We start from the raw sequence: 25840 nt of genomic DNA on the forward strand, positions 1-25840 counted from the left end.
TCAAGGCTTTTCAACAAAGGAGTTCTTCTCTAGTAAAGTACACGTTTTTTCCCTCGTCTGTTTTGTTTTATGTGTTTATTTTTTAAGTAATTTTTGGAATGTAGAGTGGAGAAAGAGACATGGGTTTGGTTTTTAAAAATTCTGATTAAATTTGGGCTACAGAAACAGTCCGAAAACTGAACTACTATAATGTTTTGCCTTTTTCATCATGGCTTTGCCACTAAGGGGAGAAAATTTATGAAGGGCTCAATCTTGTGGAGGCATAATCTTTTTTCCAGGTGATTTCAGATCAGATCTGTGACCTTGGAGAGACTTTACTAGACTCGCTCGTCACACAAGAGGTTGACAGAGAACACGAAACGTACAACCACGTTTTTATATTAGTCATCGCTCCAGAACACTGCCATTACCTCTTCTTATGTTTCATGCCAATTGCCATTCTTAAAAGAGAAGTGCATTGATAAAAATATTTGTCACTGGACAAGAGATTTAAGATAACCAAAGCTACATGACCATTTGACTTTGGATCTACAGAGGGTGACAAAAAATAACCCACCAGAAAGAATCTTTTAAAAATAATGATGTTGACACCGCTGTATCGGAAAGGGGAAACTAGTGAGTTTAGGCTGACATTGGAGGTATGAAGATGTAGCTGCCTAACTTTAATAGACAAATGGCAATCTTTATTGCAAATGTGCTGGGGGATATGAAGAGCAGCAGTAAGCTTAGAGACACAACTTATGAATACCCAGGAGAAAAGGAAAGGGGAGTGTTTTGAAATAGCCTAAGTGAAATACGATCATGGAATGGACTAGGGTTGTGTCAGGGGATAAGGCTGAGATATTTAGGGAGTATAACCTATAGGGTTTGGATTAGATGGAAATGATGGAAGAATGACTCATAGGTTTTTGGCTTGAGTTCTAAGTAGATGGTGCTGGGGAGAACGGAGGAGAAACAGATTTTAGGTCAGGGAAAATCAATAACTTTCTAGATATCTTACTTTTGAGATAGCTATTAGAAACCTAATAGGATACACTGACTATGCAGTTAGAGATACAAGACTGGAGCTCATGGTGGGTGCTGAGAGAGATGTAATTTTGGAAATCAGATAAATGGATGAACTTCCCTAAGGGAAATGTTATATGGGGAGAAAGGAAAATTCTTTTAAATTTTCTTTGTAGAGAATCTTCTGATATGTGGATAATGGCAATTTTATTTATTCATTTCCAATACTTACTTCTTTATTTATTTTTGTAGCATTACTGCACTCCTTTGAATTTCCAGGAAAATGAAAAGTAAAATTGGGTTTAATAGGCACCTTTGTTTGTACCTAATCTTAAGGATAGACTTTCAACATGTGATCATTAAATATTCTTTTTTCTTCTGTTGTTTTGTACATTACTTGCCTTAGGTTAAGGAGTTCTTCACCTGTATAAAGCTATACTTTTTCTTTCTTTTTCTGTTTTTAAAATTGTGAATGGTTATTGAATTCTTTCTCAAATGCTTTTTTGTAACCATTGAAATGATGATAATGTTTTCTCCTTTAACATGATGCTCTATTTCTAGAAAAATTTCAACTTTATGATGATATATTACTTTTTAAATACATTACTTTGTTCATTTTGCTAATATATTTTATATAATTTTCAACTATGTTAACCAATTAATTTAGGTCTCTAATTCTCATTTCTCATACTATACTTAATGTTTTGTATCAAGCCTATGTTAGCCCATAAAATGACTTGAGGAGATAGTTTTTCTATTCTCTGGAAAATATGTGCATGCTAAGAACTATGTGTTTTTTAATGTATATAATAAGTTGTTTATAAAATATCCTGGGCAATTCTCAGTTACTATTCCTGGAAACAAAGATAATATAGATTTGTTAGGAGGATGAAAAACAGGCACTCCAGATTAATGATAATCATCGATTTGATAGGTACCAATGACTAGTGGTTGATGTTCTTTTGAGCAGTTTTTTTAAATTTTAACAACCCTATGGGATAGTTTCTCTTATTATCCTCATTTTATTTATTGAAGAAATCAAGCTTAGGGAGATTAAGAAGCCTGAGGTCATTCAGTTAATGTCTAGCAGAACGAAGATTTGACTAGGATGGTCTCATTCCAGAATTTGCAATATAAATCTCTTTACTTTGACAAATTTATCATCAAAAGGACAAATTGCTGGAAGTAAACATTGTTTTTCTGAGTCAATTTGAGTTTACTTTTTTCTTAGGAAATCTGTGGTATTAAAAATAATCAAATTATAGGGGCTGGCCCCGTGGCCGAGTGATTAAGTTCACGCACTCCGCTGCAGGCGGCCCAGTGTTTCATTGGTTCGAATCCTGGGTACGGACATGGCACTGCTCATCAAACCACGCTGAGGTAGCGTCCCACATGCCACAACTAGAATGACCCACAACAAAGAATATACAACTATGTACCGGGGGGCTTTGGGGAGAAAAAGGAAAAAAAAAAAATCTTTAAAAAAAATAATCAAATTATTTGTGAGATATATTTCTATGTTACTTGAATCTCATAATTTGCAATGCACTTGTATACAGTACAATGCAGATCGCAGTGTTGGTTTATATGCAGAACTCTCTTATAACAATTTTTCTGCTAAGGATTTTACTCCTTCTGTCTATCTCTAGGCTTACTATTTTTACCTTCCTCTCTTAGTGATATGAGTAAGAGCATATCTTCTCTATTGCTGAAATCCTGTCTATATGGACTTTTCCCCTGTGAATATGATCAAAGTGTAGAAGATTATTTTAATTATAATTAATAGTATAATAATTAATGTAAGAATTCCTTCAAATAATAGTGTAGCAATTCAGTAATTTACTTTAATGAATGCCTACAGTCGTTTTGTTCAGGATAAAAGGATCACATATTATATGAATGGTAGATCTTCATAAAGTAATAGTTGCTAGGTTGCTACATTGTTTTTGCTTTCCAATAGTTTATATACTTATAAGTCTAATTTTGAAGTTTTTCCTTTTCATCTTTTGAAAACATGAATTTATTTTTTAAAAATACATAAATTATAATCATGGTAGTAGTTCCACAATTTAGGGTGAATTGAAGAGGCTATTTATTTTAAACAGAAATAAAAATATCTCATTTTACATCTTGTGATAATTGGAATTGTGCTATTAACAGTCATGAGAATACAAGGACAAAAACAATGAATATTATCAAGTAGATATGACAAGATTAAAGCAATTATTATCTTATTACAAACTATATTAGTTATCTATCGCTGAATAACAAATAACTATAAAACTTAGTGACCCTAACACAACCAACACTTTATTTCTTAAAGTTCTAGAGATCTGCATGATTCTTGAGTTGGCTGGTGGGTAACTTAGGAGCTAAAGAGGAGGGGGGGCGACCGCGATGGATGAGCATCACTTTCCAGGTCAATTTCATTCTCACAGAGGCTAAATTAGGATTCTTCACGTGCTGGCTCTGGGCAGTGTTCCAATGAAGGGAAAACAGAAGCTGTATGGCCTTTTAAGGTACAGCTTCTGCAGTCATACGATATAACTTTTGTCACAGTCTATTGACCAAAGCAAGTCACAAGACCAGCCCATATTCAAAGGTGGGAAATGCATTTCACCTTCTCATGGAATAAGCTGCAAAGTCACATCAGAACAGGACACAGACGCAAGGAGCATGGTTTACTGAAGACCATTATTTTAATAATCTACCACACAAACTAAGTGACAGCTTGATACACTGCTCTCTGAAAGGTAAACTCCATAATCTTTTTAACATCATGCTGAGATATAAAGTATATTACTGCATTGGTTTGAGAGTCTCATACATCAACCCAACCTATTCTTCATGGCAATTTAATGAAACTGGGATGCGTTCATCTTTTCCAAATATAGAAAGAGCTCCTCTGAGATGTTGTAATCTCAGCCATAAAAGAATACAGACATTATTAGAAGGAATTGCAGCAGATGCCATAAATGAGAAACATTGAGATAAACCATTGGCATAGAACTTTTAAACATTCCATTCGTTCCAATGGGTTTATCAAAATAACGGCAAGACAAGAATATGAAAGAGAATCAATGAAAACAGTCTTTGTCATTTTTTGTTTTTAAAAGTAGACTATTTCAGTGAGTGTAATCTACCTGTTGTGAGCGTGTCAATGGCTTGCTAAAGAAAGAGCAAAGAACTAGAGTCTGTTCTGAATTTTAGTTTTAACACATTCAAAATTACAAATTATCTTCCCAAACTACATATTGCTTTAAGATCCACATTCAATACTTATTTATGGAGCACCTAATAAATTTCAGACATTATTTAATCCTTACTGCTAATCCCAACCAATGGAATAGCGACATCAAATATTTATGGTCATTTAGCAGGAGAGGAAAATAAGCCTCTGAATACTAATTTGCATATCTAAATCTTAAGTGGTGGCACTTGAATTTAAATTTGTATTTTTAGGACTTCCCCTAGTGTGTATGTCATTACTGCCTTCCTAAAAGTTTTATCATAGCAAGTCATTACCAAGTACGATAAAAATTTTGCAAAAATATTCCTTTTGCTAAATAACAATAAAAATAAGATAGCTTAGTCACAAAGTTCTTTTAGATAAATAATCAGTATTTCTTGAATGCTATTTACATATATAATAGGTAGTAGCAGATAGGGTATCTTACATGTATTTTTCCATTTAATTTCACAAAGTTGTTCACAGAGAAGGTACAGTTATTTTTAATTTTCAGTTTAGGACACAAGCTTAAAGAAACCCTGGCACCATCTCAACCATTTAAATCAGAATCTCTGTGATTAGTACTTAAAGGAATCTTCCAAAGAGATACTAAAATACAGCCAAATTTGAGAGCCGTTGCTTTAAGTTGCTTGTGATACATTTTTAGAAAAAACTGATGTCACTAGTAGCACGGCTAAAAGATAAGATACAGAGCACACTGAGTGCCAATAATTTTATGGCTTTCTTATCATTGCTTAAAAATGTCTTAGCGTTCATAATTTTTAATTTAAAAATCATGTACTAATAAGCAAACATTTTAAGATATGCAGACATGTCTTCTGAAGGAAAGACATTTTGCTAACACATAGTTAAAATGATTTACATTTTAGTGGTTTTTGAAGCTGCAGACTATTAAGGTGAAATATAATATTAAAAAACAGAGCTGTTATATTTGAAAAAAAAAAGGTATACAAATTACTGCCTGGACCAAAATTTACAGAAGCATTTAAAAAAATAATAAAGTACCATTTTGCTGTTCAATTCCTGACATTTTAAAGTATACTATCATGTAATAATTACTTTAAAAGAAGTGCCTCCAAGAAAAACTCACATGTATCTTTTTCTTGAATTGTTTTTAAAATCTACCCTCAATTTAAACCTATTTAAATATACTTGAATATATTTTAATATATTACTCTATTGCATGGTAAGTTTATATGTATATTAAATAATCTATAACAAAGTATTATTTATCTATGTGTAAATTCTAAGCACAAATTAATAGATGAGCATTTGAAACCTGTGTCTCTACTATGCACAAAAATATCAGTGCTAATCTATGTATGCTTAACATGCTATCCGGTAAGTTTAGTTGCTAAAATCACCAAATTATATACACAGGTAAAGATTCACACCAAAACATTATCTTCTCACATTTGAAACTGAATAAATTCTCTTATAACAAGTAGATGATAAGAAAGAAATCCTATTCCACAGAATCATGAATATATTAAGTTGTCACTAACTTCAGAGAAATAACTCTTACAACCACAATGGGAGTTTGAGGAAATTCAAAGTATCTCATTCGAGATTAAACTTACCAGCGAATTTGATGTGGAATTTATTTTCAGGCTTTAATATCTGGACATACAGAGGACAATTTGGAGCAAAATCTTTTACAGCCCATGCTCTCAAAATTGTTTGGTGGTCCTGAAATGATAAATATCAAAATACCATGAAATAAATTGGAAAATTTATAATATATAAAGAAAAAAATCATCAATCTGTGTGTTAAATGGTCACATCCACAATTTAAAATTAAACATAGAAAATAGTTCATTGTGAGGACTTATTTTTAAAGATACTTCTTATTTCTGTGGAAGAGACTAACTGCACAGAATCCAATCAGGGCTAATTACCAGCACGGAGAAAAATAGCAGAGATTAAGAGAGGAATCTCTTGACAAGCTCCAAAATAATTTTCCCACAAAATAGTTGAGGATCAGAAGCCTTCAGAAATGCAGCACAACTGAAAGTTTGTAGTAACAGTTTCCATGAAAAAAATACAGATTTATAATAATTTTAACAAGGGCATGATTACAGTGACCATATATAGAGAGAACACATTACTTTACTTTTTTATATAACACTAAAGGTAAAAGGATTTTGACTTTGTATGTGTGTGAGTGTGCATGCATGTGTGTGTGTGTGTGTTGGAGGAGATCAACAACTTTCAGATATCAAAAAATATCGAAAAAGTTTAAAAAAGAAGATGCTAAGACTTAGAAAGGAAGTGAAAATCATGCTTAACATGAAATCTTACAAGTTGTGTCACCCCTAAATTATTATTTATCAACTGACTATATCAAAGCGAATTATAAAAGAAATACGCCACATAGGTAGCTCACACATTTTGAAAAAAGAAGCAAAAACATGTTCTAGGGTAGCCCTGCCCACATAGTAGCCATTAGCCACATATAGCTGTTTAAATTTAAATCAATTAAAATTAAGAATTCAGTTCCTCTGTCACACTAGCCACATTTCCAGTGTTCAAAGCCGCATGTGTCTAGTTCAATGCTATCTTGGAGAGTAGAGATATTGAGCATTTCCATCATCACAGAAGGTTCTACTTGACAATGCTGTTAGGGAAAGAAAAGGAGGATTAAAAACAGAGGTAGATTTGAGAGATTGTTTATATACCAGGTATTTGGTTAAATATTATTCTGGCAGGGTGGGAAACCCCAGAAAATGGACAGGCAGAGAACAGAAATCACAAATCCCGTGTATAAATTTGTACAACATTGGCTGCCCTCTGAACCAAGCATGCATGGGGACAGAATAAAAGCAATCTCAGCTGAAATTTGAACCTCTGCCAGCTGATACAGTTTGCATTTTGAGTTGAATGAAATTAACTCCTTGCTTAAACAAGAGCATCCACATTCTTTGGAAGAATATAGGAGCATCCAAGCCTCTACAACATAAAATAACATCCAGAATACACCGCAAAATTACTCAACAGACGAAGTGCCAAGAAAATGTGACCTATTTTCAAAGGAAACAAACAAAACAATATCTAACAGACATTAAGTGTCTAGATGATGTAGATGTTTGAATTACCAGACAAGGGCTTAAAGCAGTTACTACAAGTATGATCAATGAGGTAAAGGAAATAACGTTCACAATAAATAGAAAAAAACAGCATAGTAATAGAAAATATTTAAAAAATTAAGTGAAAAGCTAAACTTTCTGAAAAATATGCACTGAATGGTCTTTGAAGTAGAATGGAGGTGCCATAGGAAAGAGTCAGTGGACTTAATCATAGATCAATAGAATTATCCAATTTGGAGAAGAAAGAGAAAAGGGATGGAACAAGGAACAGAGTTCAGGGGCTTGTGGAACAGGGTAAAAATGTCTTAGATAATGTAATTAAATTCCTGGGAAGCAAACAAAAGAGAAAAAAAGGGCAGAAAATGACTGGAAGAAATAACGGCTGGAAACTTCCAAATTTTGTAAAATACATAAATTTACAAGTTCAAGGAGCCCAGCAAATCCCTAATGACATAAACAAAAAGATCACCACAGCTAATGACGTTATAGTCAAATTATCAAAAACTAAAGCTAAAGATAGTATTTTGAAAGCAGCCAAAGAAAAACAGTCGTATGACCAAGGACTCTGATCAGAAATCACGGAAACCAGGCAACAATGGAGCAATGATGCCAGACAGAAAGTTAGAACTTCAGAAATCAAAGAAGAGTATCAAAAATGGTTAATATTTGTGTGACTATAAAAGACAATTGTGGGGTTTCAAACGTATGATGATAACTGACATCTGAAAACTACAACATCCAGGATAGTAGAAGAAGAATAAATGCAAAGTTTCTGACTTTAACAAGTTGTACCATATTAACAGGAAGTTCACTATGAAAAGTTATAGCTGTGTATTGTAGTCCCTGTAACGGCCATTACAAAAATTTCAAAAGATAGTTCTAAAAAGCCAATCAGTTTATTAAACTTGAATTCCCAAAAGAAAAAAAAAATCAAATAATAAAAGAAAGTAGAAAAGAGGAAACAGAGGAACAAAAATCAGTAGGGAAAAGCAGAAAGCAATTTAGTTAGACCAACATCCAATCGTATGAGTGATTACATTAAATGTTAATGGATTAAATACTAACACATAAAGAATATCAGAAGGAAAATAAAGTAAGACCCAACTCTAAGCTGTTTAGGAGAGAGGCATTTTACATATAAAGTTACTAACAGGATAAAAGATCTAAATGATAATGAGAAAGCAAACAACCCCTTTTAAAAATGGGCAAAAGATCTGAACAGACACCTGACCAAAGTAGATACACAAATGACAAATAAGAATATGAAAAGATGCTCAACATCATTTACAATAGGGAATTGCAAATTAAAACAAGAATGAAAGACATACCTACTAGAATGACTAACAAATAACTAACAAAACACTGACAGTACCAAATACTGGTGAGGATGTGGAACATTAGGAACTCTCGTTCATTGTTGATGGGAATGCAAAATGGTACAGCCACTTTGGAAGACAATCTGCAGTTTCTCATAAAACTAATATAACCTTAACGCCATAATCCAATAATTGGTGCTCCTTGGCAATTACCCAAATTATTATTTTTTTTGGTTGAGATAACATCCATTGCTGATTTTCCTCTTTTTTTTTTTTTTTTTGCTTGAAGAAGATTAGCCCTGAGCCAACATCTGTGACAATCCCCCTCCAATCTGCACATGGGATGCCTCCACAGCATGGCTGACAAGTGATGTATGTCCTTGCCCAGGACCTGAACCCGTGAACCAGGCTGCGGAAGGGGAGCACATGGAACTTTAACCACTCAGCCACTGGGAGGGCCCTACCCAAATGCTTTAACCACACAAAAACCTGCGTTTGAATGTTCACAGCCACTTTATTCATAACTGCAAAAACTTGGATGTAACCAAGATGTCCTTCAATAGTGACTGGTCAAACCATGGTACATCCAGACAATGGAATATTATTCAGCAATTAAAAAAAGAGCTGTCAAGGGGCCAGCCCAGTGGTGCAGGGGTTAAGTTCATGTGCTCTGCTTTGGCAGCCCCCGGGTTTGCCAGTTCAGATCCTGGGCGCAGACCTATGAACCACTTGGCAAGCCATGCTGTGGCAGGCGTCCCACACATAAAGCAGAGGAAGATGGGCATGGATGTTAGCTCAGGGCTAATCTTCCTCAAAAAAAACATAATATAACAGATCAACATTTGCTCATTAATTGTCACAAACGTACCACACTAATGCAAGATGTCAATAATGGGGGGGGAGGGGGTGTATGGGAATTCTCTATATTTTTTGTTTAATTTTTCTGTAAACCCAAAACTGCTCAAAAACAGAAAGTCTATTTAAAAAAAAGTAGGTGGGAAAAGCTAAGCTTCAGAGTCATAAATCTTGGGTTCTAATCTCACTTCAGAATTTACAAACTGTGTGAGTAGAGAAAAGTTACTAAACAGATCTGATTCTCGCTCTTCTTGTTTTACTGGACTCACGGCAAAATGTGACATGTAGGGCACTGGCTTCTCCTTTGGCTTCTCTGATGCCATGGCCCTGGTTGTCCTTTGACCTTCTTATCCCAAATGGAGCTCATCTCCCTGCTGGTCATTATTCCTTTTCCCAGACTCCAAATCCTGTACTGCCCCGTCTCCCTTACCCCTACATTTAGTCAGTTCTCAAGTTGATTATGCCTTCTAAATATTGCTCTAATGTCCACTTCTCCCCAGCCTCACTGAGTCCAGATGAACTACTGTCACTTCTGGCTTGGAGTAAAGGCAACAGCCTCCAAGCCAGCCTATCTATCTCGTTTTATATAAATATATATTCTTTTTACTAATTTTTGATCTTATCAGATTCATTCCCCTTTCAAACTAAAATATGATCACTATACTCGGCTGTTTCAAATCCTACAGTGGCTTTCATTACTCTTAGCATCAAGTCCAAACTTCTTAACAGGGCCTGCAAGATGCTTTATTAAAACTGTCCCCAAACTACTGCCCCAGCCTTTGGACTCTTTATTCCGGTGACAATGCCTTCTCCACTTTTGAGCCTCCGGGACTTCTGATATGCCAAGATTTGTCTAGAATCATTTGTCACGTACCCTAGGAAGCTCTTTCTTCTACTCAGGTCCATGCTAGTTGTCCCCATCGTGTTCTGTATTTGCTCCACTTAATTGATTTTTAAGTTGATGCCCACTAAACCGTAGGCTCCATGAAGACAAGGGCCATGTTTAATATTTTACTCACTCTGAGCCCATCCCTAGCTTTCATTCACATTTCACAGATGAAGATGAAAAACAATAGTTACTTCATAGGGATATAGTGAGCATGAAATGAGATAATATAAAGAGCATTAGGTGCACAGACAGCATAGTAAATATTTCAATTCAGTGGATAAATAGATGGAATGAAGTGCTTATCCGAAAGGCCCATAAATCTTCCTGGTTTTATTCACGTATTGTGCCCCATTAAGATATAATAAACATCTATGTTCCTGTGAATGGAGAATTAAGGATAAAGGAAATCACAATGTTATGGCGCAAATGTCACACGAGCAACAGAAAATAAACATTTTTCTAATATAGATAATAAAACTGGCACAGAAACAAGATTTTTAATTCATTCTTCTAAAAGCAGAGGATGATATTGATTTTTTTTTTTTTTACTTTCCTTGCTGACAAATTCATCCTTATATCAGATACTCAATTATAACCAAAAAAGTAAAAGTATCGACTGTGACAACTTTGGAATAAAAAGCCTATAATAATAAAACAAGTAACATAGAGTATTATCAAGTCATCCTAGGTGTCTACTGCTCCTGTGAAAACAGAATATTTTACCTAAAGTCAATTTATCTATAAATCGAAATCAGCTAAAATGTCTCCAGAAAATTCAATACTTATAATTTGAAATATCTAAAAGTTATTTGTTGACGTTCCAAGGATTTCAAATAAAGCAGTTTACCTACGGCAGAGATTTTTTTTTTACTGAACTCCAAGTGACCCATGAAAGAACTCAGACATTGTAGATGAAATTTTATACATGAATAGTCTCCTCCATGAGAATTTCTGATTTTCGTTAGATTCTCAGATAGAGTCTATGACCCAGAAAATGCCAAGACCTTGGTCTGACCAAAGGGCACTTTCAACTGAATTTTCAATTTATAAAATATATCTGTAGCACTTAGCATAAGATAGACTTATTTTTTATATTTTGAATATATTTTGCTAACTTATCTTAATATTTTAATATTTTAATTAATGCTTAATATTTTAGGATCACTAATAAAGTAAAATTGAATTATGAAACTTAAAATAATATATGTAAATAAATTTGCTCCCAACTTATAAGCAATTGAACAAAGCAGACACAACACTTACTTAATAGTTGTGTGTATATATATTATCATGTACATATAATAATATGTATATTTATAATCCCATGGGTCACTGAGGCTGGTCTTATTTCTTTTTTTGCTCCTCTTTCTTTTTGTTTGCACTTCAGTTTGAATAGTTTATACCGTGCATTCCTGAAATTTACTGATATTTTCCTCTGCAGCGTCTAATCTAATGTTGAGCCCATCCAGTGGCATTTTCGGTTTCAATATTTTATTTTTCAGCTCTAGAATACCTTTTTTAAAAAAATAGTTTCCATTTCCCTCTTCAACGTGTTCATGCTTTCATTCATGTTCTTGGGCATATTTCTAAAGTTATTTTAAAAGGTTTGGTAATTTCATCTTTTCTGTCACGGCTAGATCTTTTCATGATGACTGATTTTTTTTTTCCCAGGGTTATGAGAGACTTTTTTCTGCTTCCTTGAATATCACGTACTTTTTTATTTGAGGCTGGGCCTTTTGAATGGTACATTGTTGAGTCTCTAAATTTTTTGTTATCCTTCCAAGAATGTTGAGTTTTGTTCTGGCAAGAATCACTTGTGCAAAGCTTTATCCTTTGCAAGCTTGTTTCTAAGCTCTGGTAAGCTATTTTTAGAGTACTTCTATTCTAGAATGACTTTACCCCTACACCTATAGTGTGCCTTTCTCAAGTCTCTAGTGAACATCTAGAGTGTTAGACGAAGTCTCTACTTTTTTTGGTCAGAAGTCTACATTTCCTAACCGCGCACCAGATTTGGCTCTTCTCTTAGCATCGCCCTGGGAGTTGTTCTCTTCCTAATTACTGTTCTCCGCCTGGTCTCATGGAGTCTCATCCTACACCCGTGTGGCTTAGTATTCAGCCAAGTCTCAAGGGGACCCCTATGCAGATTACTGGAGCTTTTTCATGCATGGCTCTCTCTTCTTGGTACTCTGTTCCGTACATCCCCACTCACTCTCCCGTCGTCTCAGATCTCTGTCTCCTCAGCTCATAAACTGCTTGGCTTCACTTTTTCTGCACCAGAATCTGGTAAATGCTTCCAGGTAGAAAGCAGAGTAGGTTTGAGGGCTGATCTCACTGGTTTCCTTCCCTTCACAGATCAAAGTCTTGCGCCGTCTGTTGTCCAGTCTGAAAATGATTGTTTTGTATATTTTATCCAGTATTTAAACATTTGTGTTGGGTTATTCCTGTCCTAACTACTCTTATATGGCTGGAAGCAGAAGAGTTTCCTACTTTCTTCTCAAACTTGTTTCAAGCTTTAACTACCCAATATTACACCAAAAACTGCATCCTTTATGGCTACTGATGACTTACACATTGCCAAATCCAATGACCATTATTCAGGCCCAACCATCTGAAACGCAATTTTCACTTAATTTGCAGAGCCCCCCTTTCTGCTGGATCTCTTCCTTACTCATTTTTCTGTCTTTGCTGAATTCTCCTCCACTTCATGACTTCTAAATAACGGGCTGCACCTAGCTTCCCTCTAAAAACTCCTCCTCACTAGTTATATGCAATCTCTGTGGGATCCCCCAGTCCTGTGGCTTTAAATTACATCCACACATTTAGCACCCCCAAATTTACATCCTTGGTCCCGAGGGCAGGCCTTGTTAAGAACAGAGTACCCTGGCTATTTCAGAATGGTTCCTTTTTGCCTCCTCCTGCTGGAGAAGGGAATTTCTCACAAAATTGTGGGCACGCCCTAAGATTGGGTACTCCTGGAGTTTTTAATTTTCAGAACTGTCCACACCAAGCCTCTAGCAATTCGTCAATTACAGTTCACGTTTTCCTGCCCCTGCCCTGGTTCCCAAGGTGGTAGCCACTCTTAAGTCTCCTCTCCGGAAAATTGTTGTTCTCTGTATTTGCCTGATGGGCTCTTCAATCTCGGGGGCAGTGGTTTTCCCTGTGTCCTTACCTGTCTTACAGATCTTTGAAGAGTTGTTCATTTTTCAGTGTGTTCAGTCTGTTTTTACTTGTTATTTGGACAGAGTGGCTATTTCCACGCTCTTCACATGGGGAACTGGCAACCAGAAGTCCCCTGTTGGGCGGTTAAGGATTTACATGCTCTCTATCTACTGATCTCTTGTTGCCCGCAGCCGCAAAGGGCAAGGAATGACAGGTACCACCAAGGCTACTTGGTTGTTTAAGCAAAGTTTATTGGTAAAGGGAAACAGAACAAGGAGCAGGGATAAAAGGGAACAACAAATCGGTACTTACAACATCCACACCACAATCAGCCGGGGAAGTCTCATGGAGGAACGGACACTTTGCCTCAGACCCGCACAATCAGCACTCCCATCAGCCGTACATGCTATTGGGACATCCCCGGCTGATTGTGGTGTGGATGTTGTAAGTACCGATTTATTGTTCCCCTTTATCCCTGCTCCTTGTTCTGCTTCCCTTTATCAATAAACTTTGATTGCTTAAACAACCAAGTAGCCTTGGCGGTACCTGTCATTCCTTGCCCTTTGCGGCTGCAGGCAACGTCTCTTGTTACTTTGCCAAAATTTTCACAGCTATGGTGTGCCACCTCTTTCAACAACAGCTGTCGAATTCTACCTTGTTTACTAGGCTTCTGTGGGCAGGACCTGTAGCATCTCCTGAATCACAGGTGTGAATAACATGGAATAAATTAATCGAGGTTTTGGACGAAAGTTGAATTAAAAAAAATCTAAGTATATACAAAACATATGCAGTTCAACTGAATATCTACCAGTTGGCTGGCATCTCAGACTTTGAGCTGGTGTGAAAAGAAACCCGTTTACCTCCCCAAAACAAAAGGCTAATTTCTTAGCCTAATCAACTTTTTCCTAGACAAAGAAATATTTCCAAATCCCGCTTAATTAAAAATATTATCAAACCTATACACACACATACTTCAAAAAGACAAATAATTCTATAAGTTTCACAACAGATAAGAACAGCTTCCTCTCTTTTTCCTACTCCCACACCATATTTCCACTCCACAGAGGCAGTCACTAAAACTTATTATTCTGCTATTTGCTTCCATATGTCTAAACATGACTTTATTACCATTTCTTAATTTTTCAATTTCACATATTATCTCCTGGCTTCCTACTGTGGAACAGAAGAAATAGGTTTCCTTTCCCCACTCCAACCCACTCTCAATTTCCCTTCCCTCCATCTTTTGAAAAGTTCAATAACAATCTCGGTGAGATCAATATCCAGTGTTCATATTATTATGACTATTATTTATGGTAAACCATGGTGAGTGCTATAATTATATTTCCAATCTTGAATGATCTGTTTTCCTCTAGAGGTAATAAGGACCTCTTTTGGCATTTGTTTCGTTTCCTAACTACTCACCACTAATTCAAAATCTGCTGTATTCGGTTGCTACAGATGCTGTAACAAAATACCCCAGACTGGGTGGGTTAAACAACAGAAATTTATCCTCTCAGAGTCCTGGAGGCTGGAAGACCAAGATCAGAGTGCAGGCAGGGTTCTTTCCTCTGAGGCCTCACTCCTTGGTTTGCAGATGCCGCCATCTTGCTGCCTCTTCATGTGGCCTTTCCTGTGTGTGTGCACGCACATCCCTGGTGTCTCTCTGTACGTCCCAGTCTCCTCTTCTTAGAAGGACACTACTCAGACGGAATCAGAGCCCAGCATAATGACCTCATAGCTCCAAATACAATCACATTCTGAGGTATTAAGAATTAGGGCTTCAGTAGGTCAATTTGAATTTCGGTGGGACACAATGCAGTCCATAACATCTGCCCAGAAGCAGAAATCTCCTCTCCATACCTTCACCCACATCAGTTGCATCGATTTCTTCTCTTTCCAGAGGCAGCCCTCCCTGTTGCACTCAGAACCTGCTGCTCAGCTGTTGGTCTAGTATCTGCTTTTTTCCAGAACCATGGGAATTCCCATTTTCTCCTCTGAGTCGTCTTTTATCTTCACTCACTTTCTGGTTTTGGTAAAACACATTTTCTATCAGCTTCCTGAGGATTGCACATTTTTGAAATCTTTAATATCTGTAAATAACTTTCTTTCTACCTTCTTACTTGACCAAAATTCTGCCAGGATACAGAAATCTAGGTGGCAAAACATCTTCCTGAATTTTGAAAGCATTGTCCCATTGTCTTCTGGCTTCTGGTATTACTGTCGAGAAGTCTGAAAACATTGTTTCTCCATCCTTAGTTTTGAATGTTTTCTTCTTTCTTTCCTCTTCAATTTCATTCTCCTCATTCATTCTCTTGGTCCTTCTCTTCTCTCATTCTCTCTGATCAGTATAATGGGTTTTTGTTTGTTTGTTTCTTTTTTTGTTTGGTAAGAAAGATTGGCCTTGAGCTAACATCTGTTGCAATTTTCCTCTTTTTGCTTGAGGAAGATTCACCCTGAGCTAACATCTGCTCCAATGTCCCTCTGTTTTTGTATGTGGGACCCCTCCACAGCATGGCTTGATGAACGGTGTGTAGGTCTGTGCCTAAGACCTGGGTCTGTGAATGCTGAGCTGCAGAAGCAGAGTGAGTGAACTTAAACCACTACAGCACCGGGCCAGCCCTCAGTGCAGGTTTTTTTTAACCATTATTCTGTAATAGGTGGGCCCTCTCAATTTGATGCTCTCAGTCTGGGAAATTTGACTATATCATATCTTTGATAATATTCCCCTGCACCACCTTCTGGATTCCCTTTCTTAAATTCTTACTATATGGATATTGTTTCTTCCTGACTAATCCTTTAATTTTCTCATGTTTTGACTCCACTTTTCCATTATTTGGCTTAAGTGCTCATTTTAATATTCTTCATTCTTTCAATGTCCTTAAATTTTTCTTCTACACTTTTTATTTACTTTTTCATGTGTTACTCTCTATTTAACTTCCAGGAGCTCTTTTTGGTTCCCTGTTTCTTGTTTTGTCTTGAATTGCTTTGTTCTGTAGCCTAGAATTCTTGTTTTATATATTTTCACGCTCCTCATCTTCTCCTATTACTCTGAGGATATTTATCATATATTCTAAGACTTACTTCTTCTCCCAAAATTGCACAGTGCTGTTGTGTTGCCTCTGAGTTCCTCTTTTCTGGGTGACTTTTTCTTGTTTGCTCATTTATTCTTTCTTTTTCTTTTTCTTTTTTAAGATTTTACTTTTTTCCTTTTTCTCCCCAAAGCCCCCCAGTACATAGTTGTATATTCTTCGTTGTGGGTCCTCGTAGTTGTGGCATGTGGGATGCTGCCTTAGCATGGTTTGATGAGCAGTACCATGTCCGTGACCAGGATTCAAACCAATGAAACACTGGGCCGCCTGCAGCAGAGCGCTTGAACTTAACCACTTGGCCACGGGGCCAGCCCCTATTCTTTCTTTTTCTTATTATGAATTTCCTTAAATGTCCAGTGATCCCTGTTGTCTGAACATATGTAGGAGGGATGCACTCAAACGCTGTTTGGGACCTGAGTGAACACAGGGACCTTATTTTCACACGAACTTTACGATAAGGTGATCAATCTATGATATTGTACTGGGGAACTCCAGACTCTATATCTATGCACACACTTTATATAGATAGGTATATATATATATATATCTGTATGCATATATGTATATATGTGTGTGTGTGTGTGTGTGATATATATATATATATATATATATATATATATGGCATTTTCTCTTGTGAGGGACCATTTCCCCAGAGAAAACTCCTCCAGTCTTGTGTCACTGGAGATGTGGACCTGGCTGTAAGGGTCCTCAGAGTCATTTGAGGGAAGCATCTCACATTCAGTGAGACGACTTGTTCTTTAATTACCTTGAATTTTATCTGGACCTTCAGCCGCACCCAGTGTTTCTGAGTGCAGGTATCCATGGACCAAATTCTCCAAACAGTAACCCTCTCCTCCCAGGGTGGGGAAAGTGCCTGGCAATGGATATACGGAGGGATTCAGGGAATAGAATTGCTTCTCTTACAGACTTTTAATTGCTATTCATATATTTAGTCCTACATATAACCCTCCTTGCAGAGGCATCTGGTACTTCTATTTCCTGAGACTTCTGAGGCTCCATGGCAAAAAGCAGCCTGCTCGCGATTTGTTTCCTCTCTCAACTTAAATTTTAACTCCCTTCTGTCTGTTAAGTCAGTCACCATTCATCCATCTGCTTTCTAACTTCCAAACTTGTCTCATCTACTATCTCCTTTGTCCTCATGAGTGAAACCTTTTTATCCCTTTCCCGTCAATTTAGTAGAATGTCAGGAGGAAATGGAATGCGTTTGTTTAACTGAAAGTACCCAAATTCTCATTGTAAAGAGAACTCTGAAAGGCACTGTGTATTTATTTCCTAATATTAAACTCCCATTGTTCACAAAGGCATTATAGATACCTACCAGAGGGCTGCAAGTGTTTGGAAACCAGCTTACTATTTGAGGGGCACGCGATTCACACTTACATAAGTTGAATAACCATAGAAACATAAAGTAGAATATGTTCAATTCAAATTCACTTATTCAGTAAACATGCTTGGAGCACTTAAGGTGCCAAACTAATTAAGAATCTATTGGAATAGTACTTAAGTGAACTGAGGAGAGTCTGGTCTGAATTAAGATAGTAACTGTGAAAAAGGGGGGGAGCAGATGAATTTTTAAAAATATACATTTTGGAGAGAAATATCTTACAAATTTTGCAACCATTTATTTGGTCTATGCCCTTATATCAGTTCGCTAGGGCTGTGGGGATGAAGTACCACCAAATGGGTGGCTTAACTGAAATTTATTGTCTCAGTCTTGGATGTCGGAAGTCCAAAATCAGGTGTTGGTAGGGTTGGTTCCTTCTGTGGGCAGTGATGGAAGGATGTGTTCCAGGCCTCTGTCCTTGGCTTACAGATGGCTCTCTTTATGTAAATAAGGCGTTCTCCTTGATACTTGTCACCTAATTCCCCCTTTTTACAAGGACACCACTCATACTGGATTAAGCCCCTACTAATGAGCTCATCATAACTTCATTATCTCTTGTTAAGACTTTATCACCAAATAAGTTCACATTATGGGGGTTTGGACTTCAATATATGAGTTCTGGATGGATGAAATTCAACCCGTAACAGCTCTCTTCAAACAGAGGATGAGAAAGTTGGTTTAAAAATGAGTAAGAAGTTTAGGTAAATTAGAGTGAGGACAACACAAAACCAGCCACATTCAGGACCTACAGAGCACACCTATTAGATGTTCCAGAAAGGGCAAAACAGGTCCCTAAAAGACCCATGCATATTTTGTTTTCCCCCCATCACTACAGAAGCCCCCAAGGGTCTCATTTGTCTGTGCACCATAGATATGGCTAGAGATGTGCTCATTGGCTTAGAAACGCAGGAGGTAACAGTACCCACTAAACCTAAAATAATAAGGCACTTTTTTAAAATAATAAAATTAAAATGCATCTTTTAAAAAATAGAAGTTATAATTTAGTAAACTATACAATTCAGTTAATTATGAGTTTATAGAACCTTAGATCTAAAAAATGCATCACAGAGATCATACAAGACAAAGATTACCAGATTAGAAGGTACTTCCACATCACCTGCGGATCTTTTTAAACCACACAGATTCCCAATCCCCACCCCGTGTATCCTGAATAGAATTTTCACGAATGCATATTTTTGAGAAACCCTCCAGCTGATTCTAATGCAGACTGTCTGATCCATCTGCCTTGTTTTTGAGTTGAGGAAATTGAGATCATCTTAACGAAATTACACAGCATAGGATATATTTAATTAAAAATGGTCTAGCTCTGTTTATATATGACTCGTGTCATTGTGACCAACGGAAAACCCAAGGATTAGTAGAAACCACTTCAAAAACACTTTTGCTGACACAGTCAATGATGCAACTATTTTCATATTATGGCAAAGATAGTTTAGAGATGTTTGTTTCCCTTTAATAAAATGTTAAAGTCACGGATATTTAATGTTGGCAGATTTAAAAACAGACCTATACCACTTGTCCGTCAGTGGCCATGCTGTAGTGGCGGCTCACAAAAAGAAAGGAAAAAAGACAAAGATTGGCAGCAGATGTTAGCTCAGGGCGAATCTTCCTCAGCAAAGAAAAAAAGAATTAAATTTAATTTAATTTAAAAAAATCTTGCAGGGCCAGCCCGGTTGCCTAGTGGTTAAGTTCACGTGCTCCACTTCGGCGCCCTGGGGTTTGCAGGTTTGGATCTTGGGCACAGACCTAGCACTGCTTGTCAAGCCACTCTGTGGTGGCATCCCACATAAAATAGAGGAAGACAGGCACAGATATTAGCTCAGGGACAATACTCCTCAAGCAAAAAGAGGAAGATTGGCAAAAGATGTTAGGGGTCAGGGCCAATCTTCCTCACACACACACACAAAAAAAACACAAAAAACTTCTAAAGTGAAAAGAACAGTACTAAGAGATTTTAGAAACTTACGGATGATGTCCTATCCACTTCACAACGGCTGCTCAGAATGAAACAGGCCTCAGCATCATCCATCCTAAATGCAGACAGCAAAAGAAAATAATCACACACTGAAATATCCATGTATTATCTGAAAGCTAGAATTTCAGTGCTTAATGCACACAAGGTACATGTAGACTCCAAAGATCCTTCAGCCTTAATGAGAGCTGGATTTCAGCAGACCATGACTGGACTTTTGAACAAAATAATTGTTGCTGAATTGGCTATATGACTCGATAGTTTATAATGAGAGAAGTTAAGAAAAAGTCAAATTTTGTTCTCTTTTATGATTATATGTTTTCTCATATATGTGCTTTGTTTATGTTAAGGAAGCTGTATTGGCCTTTATTTTATGATGAATTACATTTTAACTGCAATGCCTCAATTAAACTAAGAGAGATAATAGAAGAGAGCTACTTCGTCTTCCTAAGTCAGACTATACTATGATTTTATATTTCCTGGAGATAATTCATCATCTCATTCCAGACCCCTTCCCCTCATGCTAAAGTTCTGTACTTCCTAAATTTAGTGATAAACAGTACGTTTCAGTGCTTGATAAATAATGTTCTCAAAGCATAAAAATGTTTATTTCCAAAATGAGGAATGACTTATCTTTCTGGTTCAAGAGGATAAAATAAATCTTTCCTTCCAAGAAATACTTTCTTCAGAGAGGAAAGATAAAAGTGGAATTAGACCAAACCAAACTGTTCTGGGAAAATGTTGAGCCACGGTTATTAAGATAATATGAGCATTGCATAACATCTTCTAAACATCATTTTCAATGAAAAATTCAAAACTCATGCAACTGAGCTTCCGAACTGGTTTGCAGAAACCAACTCCTGGTTTCTTGCATGGAGAATTGTGTTGCAGAATGTTTTAATTATCGTGAAATCCCAAATCTTTACACGACATTACGATAAGAAATGAACATAAAGATGGATACTCTGTCATCTCATTTCTTTCTCAACCCAGCTCTCATGTTACCAGCCTGCTACCTCTCCCTGACCCTCATTTGCACCCTTTCTCATTCCTATGGAGGAATGTTTCTGTAATACGATTTTGCTAAGAAATAATTTTAATACTATTAATAATAAATGAGTTATGTTAATCCTAGATGGCATCTACCTAAGATACTAATAGCTAATACAAATAGCTTAGATTAATCTATTAGGGAGTAAAAAGTCTTCATTTATCACACAAATGCATATTGAACATAATATGGCATTACTCATTCTTATTGTGTGAAGAACTTAGCTCTTACACAATAATTAGGTATAACGATTATCTACTCATATGAATATAAAGATCAAAATTACATATGTTAGTGTTTAAGCAACCATTGCTTTTTTTTTTTTTTGGTGAGGAAGATTCGCTCTGATCTAATAACATCTGTTGCCAATCTCCCTCTTTTTTTTTTTTTTTTTTGCTTGAGGAAGATTAGCCTTGAGCTAAAATCGGTGCCAATCCTCCTCAACTTTGTATGTGGGATGCCGCCATAGCATGGCTTAATGAGTAGTGTAGGTCTGTGCCTGCGATCTGAACTCACAAACCTGGGCTGCCAAAGCAGAGTGCGCTAGACTCAACTACTACCCCACGGGGCCAGACCCCTAAGCAACTATTTCTTTAGAGCTTTCAAATAATGAGTGCAGATATCAAATAATTAGCAAACATGTCAAGCTGTGTTTTACCTGAGGTACTGTGAGAATGTGATTAATTATAGAACTGTGATGTGTACAGTGACAACATATTTGAAGTGTTTAATCACCAAAAATACCAATATATTCTCAAAGAAGCTTAATTTTCCAATCATGTACCATTCATTATATCCTGATAGTTTCTAATGACTTTCTGTTTCAGAAGTTATTAAATCATTGAAAAAAATCTCAGCTAAATTGAACTGTTATACATAAATCAAAAGTAATGTCAGAGTTCCTGTGACAAGATATCTAGTCATCACTTGCAGGATTAAGCAGCGAAAAGGAGTTTGGGAGTTTTCTTGTGTTCTTTTCCATCAACCTTCCTCTCCCCCACACACACACAAACACACGCAAAGAACACACAGAAACAAACACAAACACACACATACCCACTAACACATATACTCAAGCTGTCCAAAAAAGACTGAAACAACAACAACAAATAAAAATCACTTATGCTATAAAACACAATGAGGAGACTTTTCAATCTAAAAGAGCATGTAGGACAACTCAAGGATAAACATGAAGACGTTCAAAACTTTGAAAGCAACAGAAAAGATGGAGCAAAGCTACCTCTGCTACGGATCTCTTCTGGCTTCTGAAATGACATATGTTGTTTTGCAGATACCCTAACTTCCTGGTGTCCATGGTCCCTGCTCTCACGCTGTTCACGTGCAATAACCCCCATGACCTGTGACAAATGTTTAAGACGATGCCACCTTCAAGCCGGGTTTGCTGGCACACGTGCAACAAGAAGAGAACGACTAAGTAGGTCCTGTCACCTTCCTCATTCCTCCAGCCCCCAAGGACTCTCATCTCTGACACCAGGCGATCCAGGTGTTACCTGCCCAGTACATAATACAAACTCTCTAAAATTTAAACCCCAACTCAAACTGCTTGGGCATCTCACACAACGTTTTGCCCAAGATTTTTATTTGTGGAATAAAAATGGTATTCAGGGAGTGGGACACTGTTCTTCAACAGGGAGTCTGGATAACGCAGCTGATGCCTGACAGCCTGAGATAATTGCACCACGTCACCCTCTTTGAGGCATGTGGACACAGTCAGCTGAACATCCTCACACTGAGAAAGAGGACCAAACACCTGATTTTATAGTTTTAACCTTTCAATTTGACCAGCAGTGGGACTAAGGCCAAACTCTGTATTCAAAAATACTAAAATACGTCTTATAATACTGAAATTACTAAAATTTGGAGGAGAGAAAAAATATTAAAGCATGGTAAAGTGGAAAAAAGATAGGGATACCTACTTAGCTCTCAAGAGATCCTGATCTTTCAGGGCTGATCCTTGAAGGTAGATGACTCTTTGAGACCACATTGGAATCTGTAGTACCCTTCGAACCTGCACATCCATTTCAGTAGGACACAAAATCACCACGTAGTAATCCTATTCAAAACAAAGTGAGCAGTGGGATAGAAAGAGCAATGCTTCGTTTTATGCTACACAGGTAACAGAATATCTAAGAACATTGTGCAATATGATAAAATAGACATGAACTCTTGTTAATAAATAAAATTCTTCATTTAAAACCTAGGGATTTTTTAAATAACATGATACTACAATAAACATAACCGAAACATATAAAAATATAATAAATTGATAAATTCTTCCTGACCTTTTCCAATCTTCTTAGTACCATGGAGAGAAGGTGATCATCACCAGGCACACTTTTCTAGCCTGTGAAGTTTTCAGCTATAACTTCAGGCTCATTCTAAAACATACACTGTACACCAGGCAGAAGTTCTTACGTATTAATTCATACTTCAAGCTCTTATTTTCAGAATAAAAACTGTGATGGTGATTTTTATCATTTGGTAATATTATTATGAGCTGACGATTTTGAAAAACTTCTGATGACGATCTGAGTGGATAAGGTTTCATAAAAATATTGGTAATACTGACAAGGTAAATTAAATAAGAAAGTTTGAGATGAAAATATTTCAAAATAATGGTCCTTTAGAAAAAACACGAAGGTATTTAGTGATGAAATGATTTAAAACAACTGATCTACAGGAATTAAAATTCTCTGGTAAATATCCACCATTTTATCACTCTAAAAAATATCTAGCAGGAATTTTTGGAGTTTTCAGAATTCTCTATATTGATATTAGACAAAATAAATTACAAAGGATCAAATTTTGGGGGGGATCAGATTTTCCCCATAATAGATTTTTCTTTGTGGGTCATAATGAGCAAGCTTGAAATTATTTAATATGAATAATATAAAAACCAATAAGTAAATATGGAGTTTCTCCAAAAATGCAAATTAATTTACATGAAAACAAATGAATGTATTATATAAGTATCACTTACAATTTAGATTTTTTAAAAATATATTAAAAATAATATTTAAGAATATTTCCAATTATTCACAAAAAAACTCTTTATCTTTTTTAAGGGAAGGGTAATTAGATATACTAAGTACTGTCTTGATCTCGAGATTTTCCAACCTCTTGACACAAATTATGGAGGAAATATAAGACTTTCAAGTAGCTCTTTGATGTTTAGACTGGATTAAGCAAGGAACATTACTAAATCTGCATTAGCCTAGTACCGTGGCAAATGAAAGAAGTATCTGAGAATTTTATCTTCATAGATAGACGAAGAGATTTTTCTGAATTCATGTTCTCAATTCAGCTAGTTATTATCCAATTTTTGGTCATTTATTGTTACTATAAATAGGACCTAGTTACACTCCAGGAAACAAAAGAAAAAAATGGAACTTCCAGACTTCCACATTTCCATCAGCAACACTTCATAAAATTCTGAAATATTCAAGTGAGCAGATGATATTGAAATGATTTTTTTCATTGTTTTATTATATTTTATGTTAAATTTCACTGTTTCATAAAAATATCATTTATGCATTACCCGAGGGAGAAAAAAAGCCATCCGTTTAATTCAAAGAAAACCTTTCTTTGTAGCATTAACATAAGTCCATCTGTCTTTTAGTGTAGATACAGAACGAAACTTAAAATACTGTACATTCCTCCAATATTTTTTCTATGTTCCTGGTTATATTTGTAGTTCTTCACTTACTCTTTCTAAATTGGAGTGTATAAATAAAAATCTTCCAGAATGCAGACTGCACCATCAGTTAATTGACTTGGACAATATGTTAGTAGGTATGATTCAGTATAATGCACAAAATAATTTAAACGGACCTGTAGTCTCGGATGAGCATAGAATTCATTTAAAAAGTCCATAAGCAAATCAATCTTCAGTGAGCTGACACACAGGACAACGTGCTTTTCAGTTTGAGCTCTGTGTCGACTGTAGTTTCCACCTGACTTTTGTCTCTCCATCCACAAATAGGCCAGCTGTTCAAACTGTAATGTATTTTCCACATGTGAATGAAAAACACTGGACATGAAAATAAAAATCAATTTAATACATCTACTGTTTATGAGATATGCTCAATTTATTAGATGGATCTCATTGAGTTATCAATTTATCAGTGTTCCCTTCAACAATAGGCTTTTCATATGGTTGCTGCAGAGGTTGCTAATGCCTCCCAGGGGCTTCAGTCTCTAAGGAAACATATCAATATGATTTTCCTATTATATCATAATAGGGCACTAAGAGGTGTGTGCCTCTGCTTTATGTCCAGTAGAGCATGTAGCCATGATATGACACGTGCTGTGTCAAAGAGAAAAGCCTCATTGGCATTTCTTCCACATTCTTCCGTCAGGTTCAGCCCACATTTCATGCAATGGCAGATACCCTTACCACACACACAAGGCCATCATCTAGTTGTTAGTAGCTGGCATGCAAGGGAAGAGGAGGCTATAGGGTACAGACGTTGGGAAGGATGACCTGCGTGATTGAATAGGAGTAGGAAGATCATTTTTATACCTATGTAAAGTATATTTAGACACATTGTGGCCAAAGGCTGTGTAATGGACCATACAAGTTTGCTTTGCATTTGCTATATCGTGTTTCTGACCTGCCCGCCCACGGACACCCAGAGCTCATAGTAAAAGATTTGGAGATTGCATCCACGTAGCTTTAGTTTCACGTTATATCTCTGTTCCTTTGCAACCTCCCTATTCAC

The 25840-nt window shown here is 36.3% G+C and overlaps 1 protein-coding gene across 13 annotated transcripts in view; it reads right to left on the reverse strand.

Moving 5' to 3' along the window:
* The window catches only part of KCNT2 (potassium sodium-activated channel subfamily T member 2), a 351003-nt gene that overhangs the window by 175941 nt on the left and 149222 nt on the right, over positions 1-25840 (reverse strand). For all 13 annotated transcript variants that reach the window (XR_011535342.1, XR_011535341.1, XR_011535339.1 and 10 more), the window contains exons 10-13: positions 24951-25115; positions 23036-23172; positions 20042-20105; positions 5836-5944 (exon numbers count right to left, since the gene is read on the reverse strand). Coding sequence is in view for 8 of the 13 variants with exons in the window: in XM_070602415.1 (XP_070458516.1) it covers positions 5836-5944; positions 20042-20105; positions 23036-23172; positions 24951-25115 (475 nt within the window). In the remaining 5 variants the exon portion in view is untranslated. The remainder of the gene's footprint in view (positions 1-5835; positions 5945-20041; positions 20106-23035; positions 23173-24950; positions 25116-25840) is intronic.

Source organism: Equus przewalskii, chromosome 31 (genome assembly GCF_037783145.1).
Source record: "Equus przewalskii isolate Varuska chromosome 31, EquPr2, whole genome shotgun sequence".
Classification (NCBI taxonomy): Eukaryota; Metazoa; Chordata; class Mammalia; order Perissodactyla; family Equidae; genus Equus; species Equus przewalskii.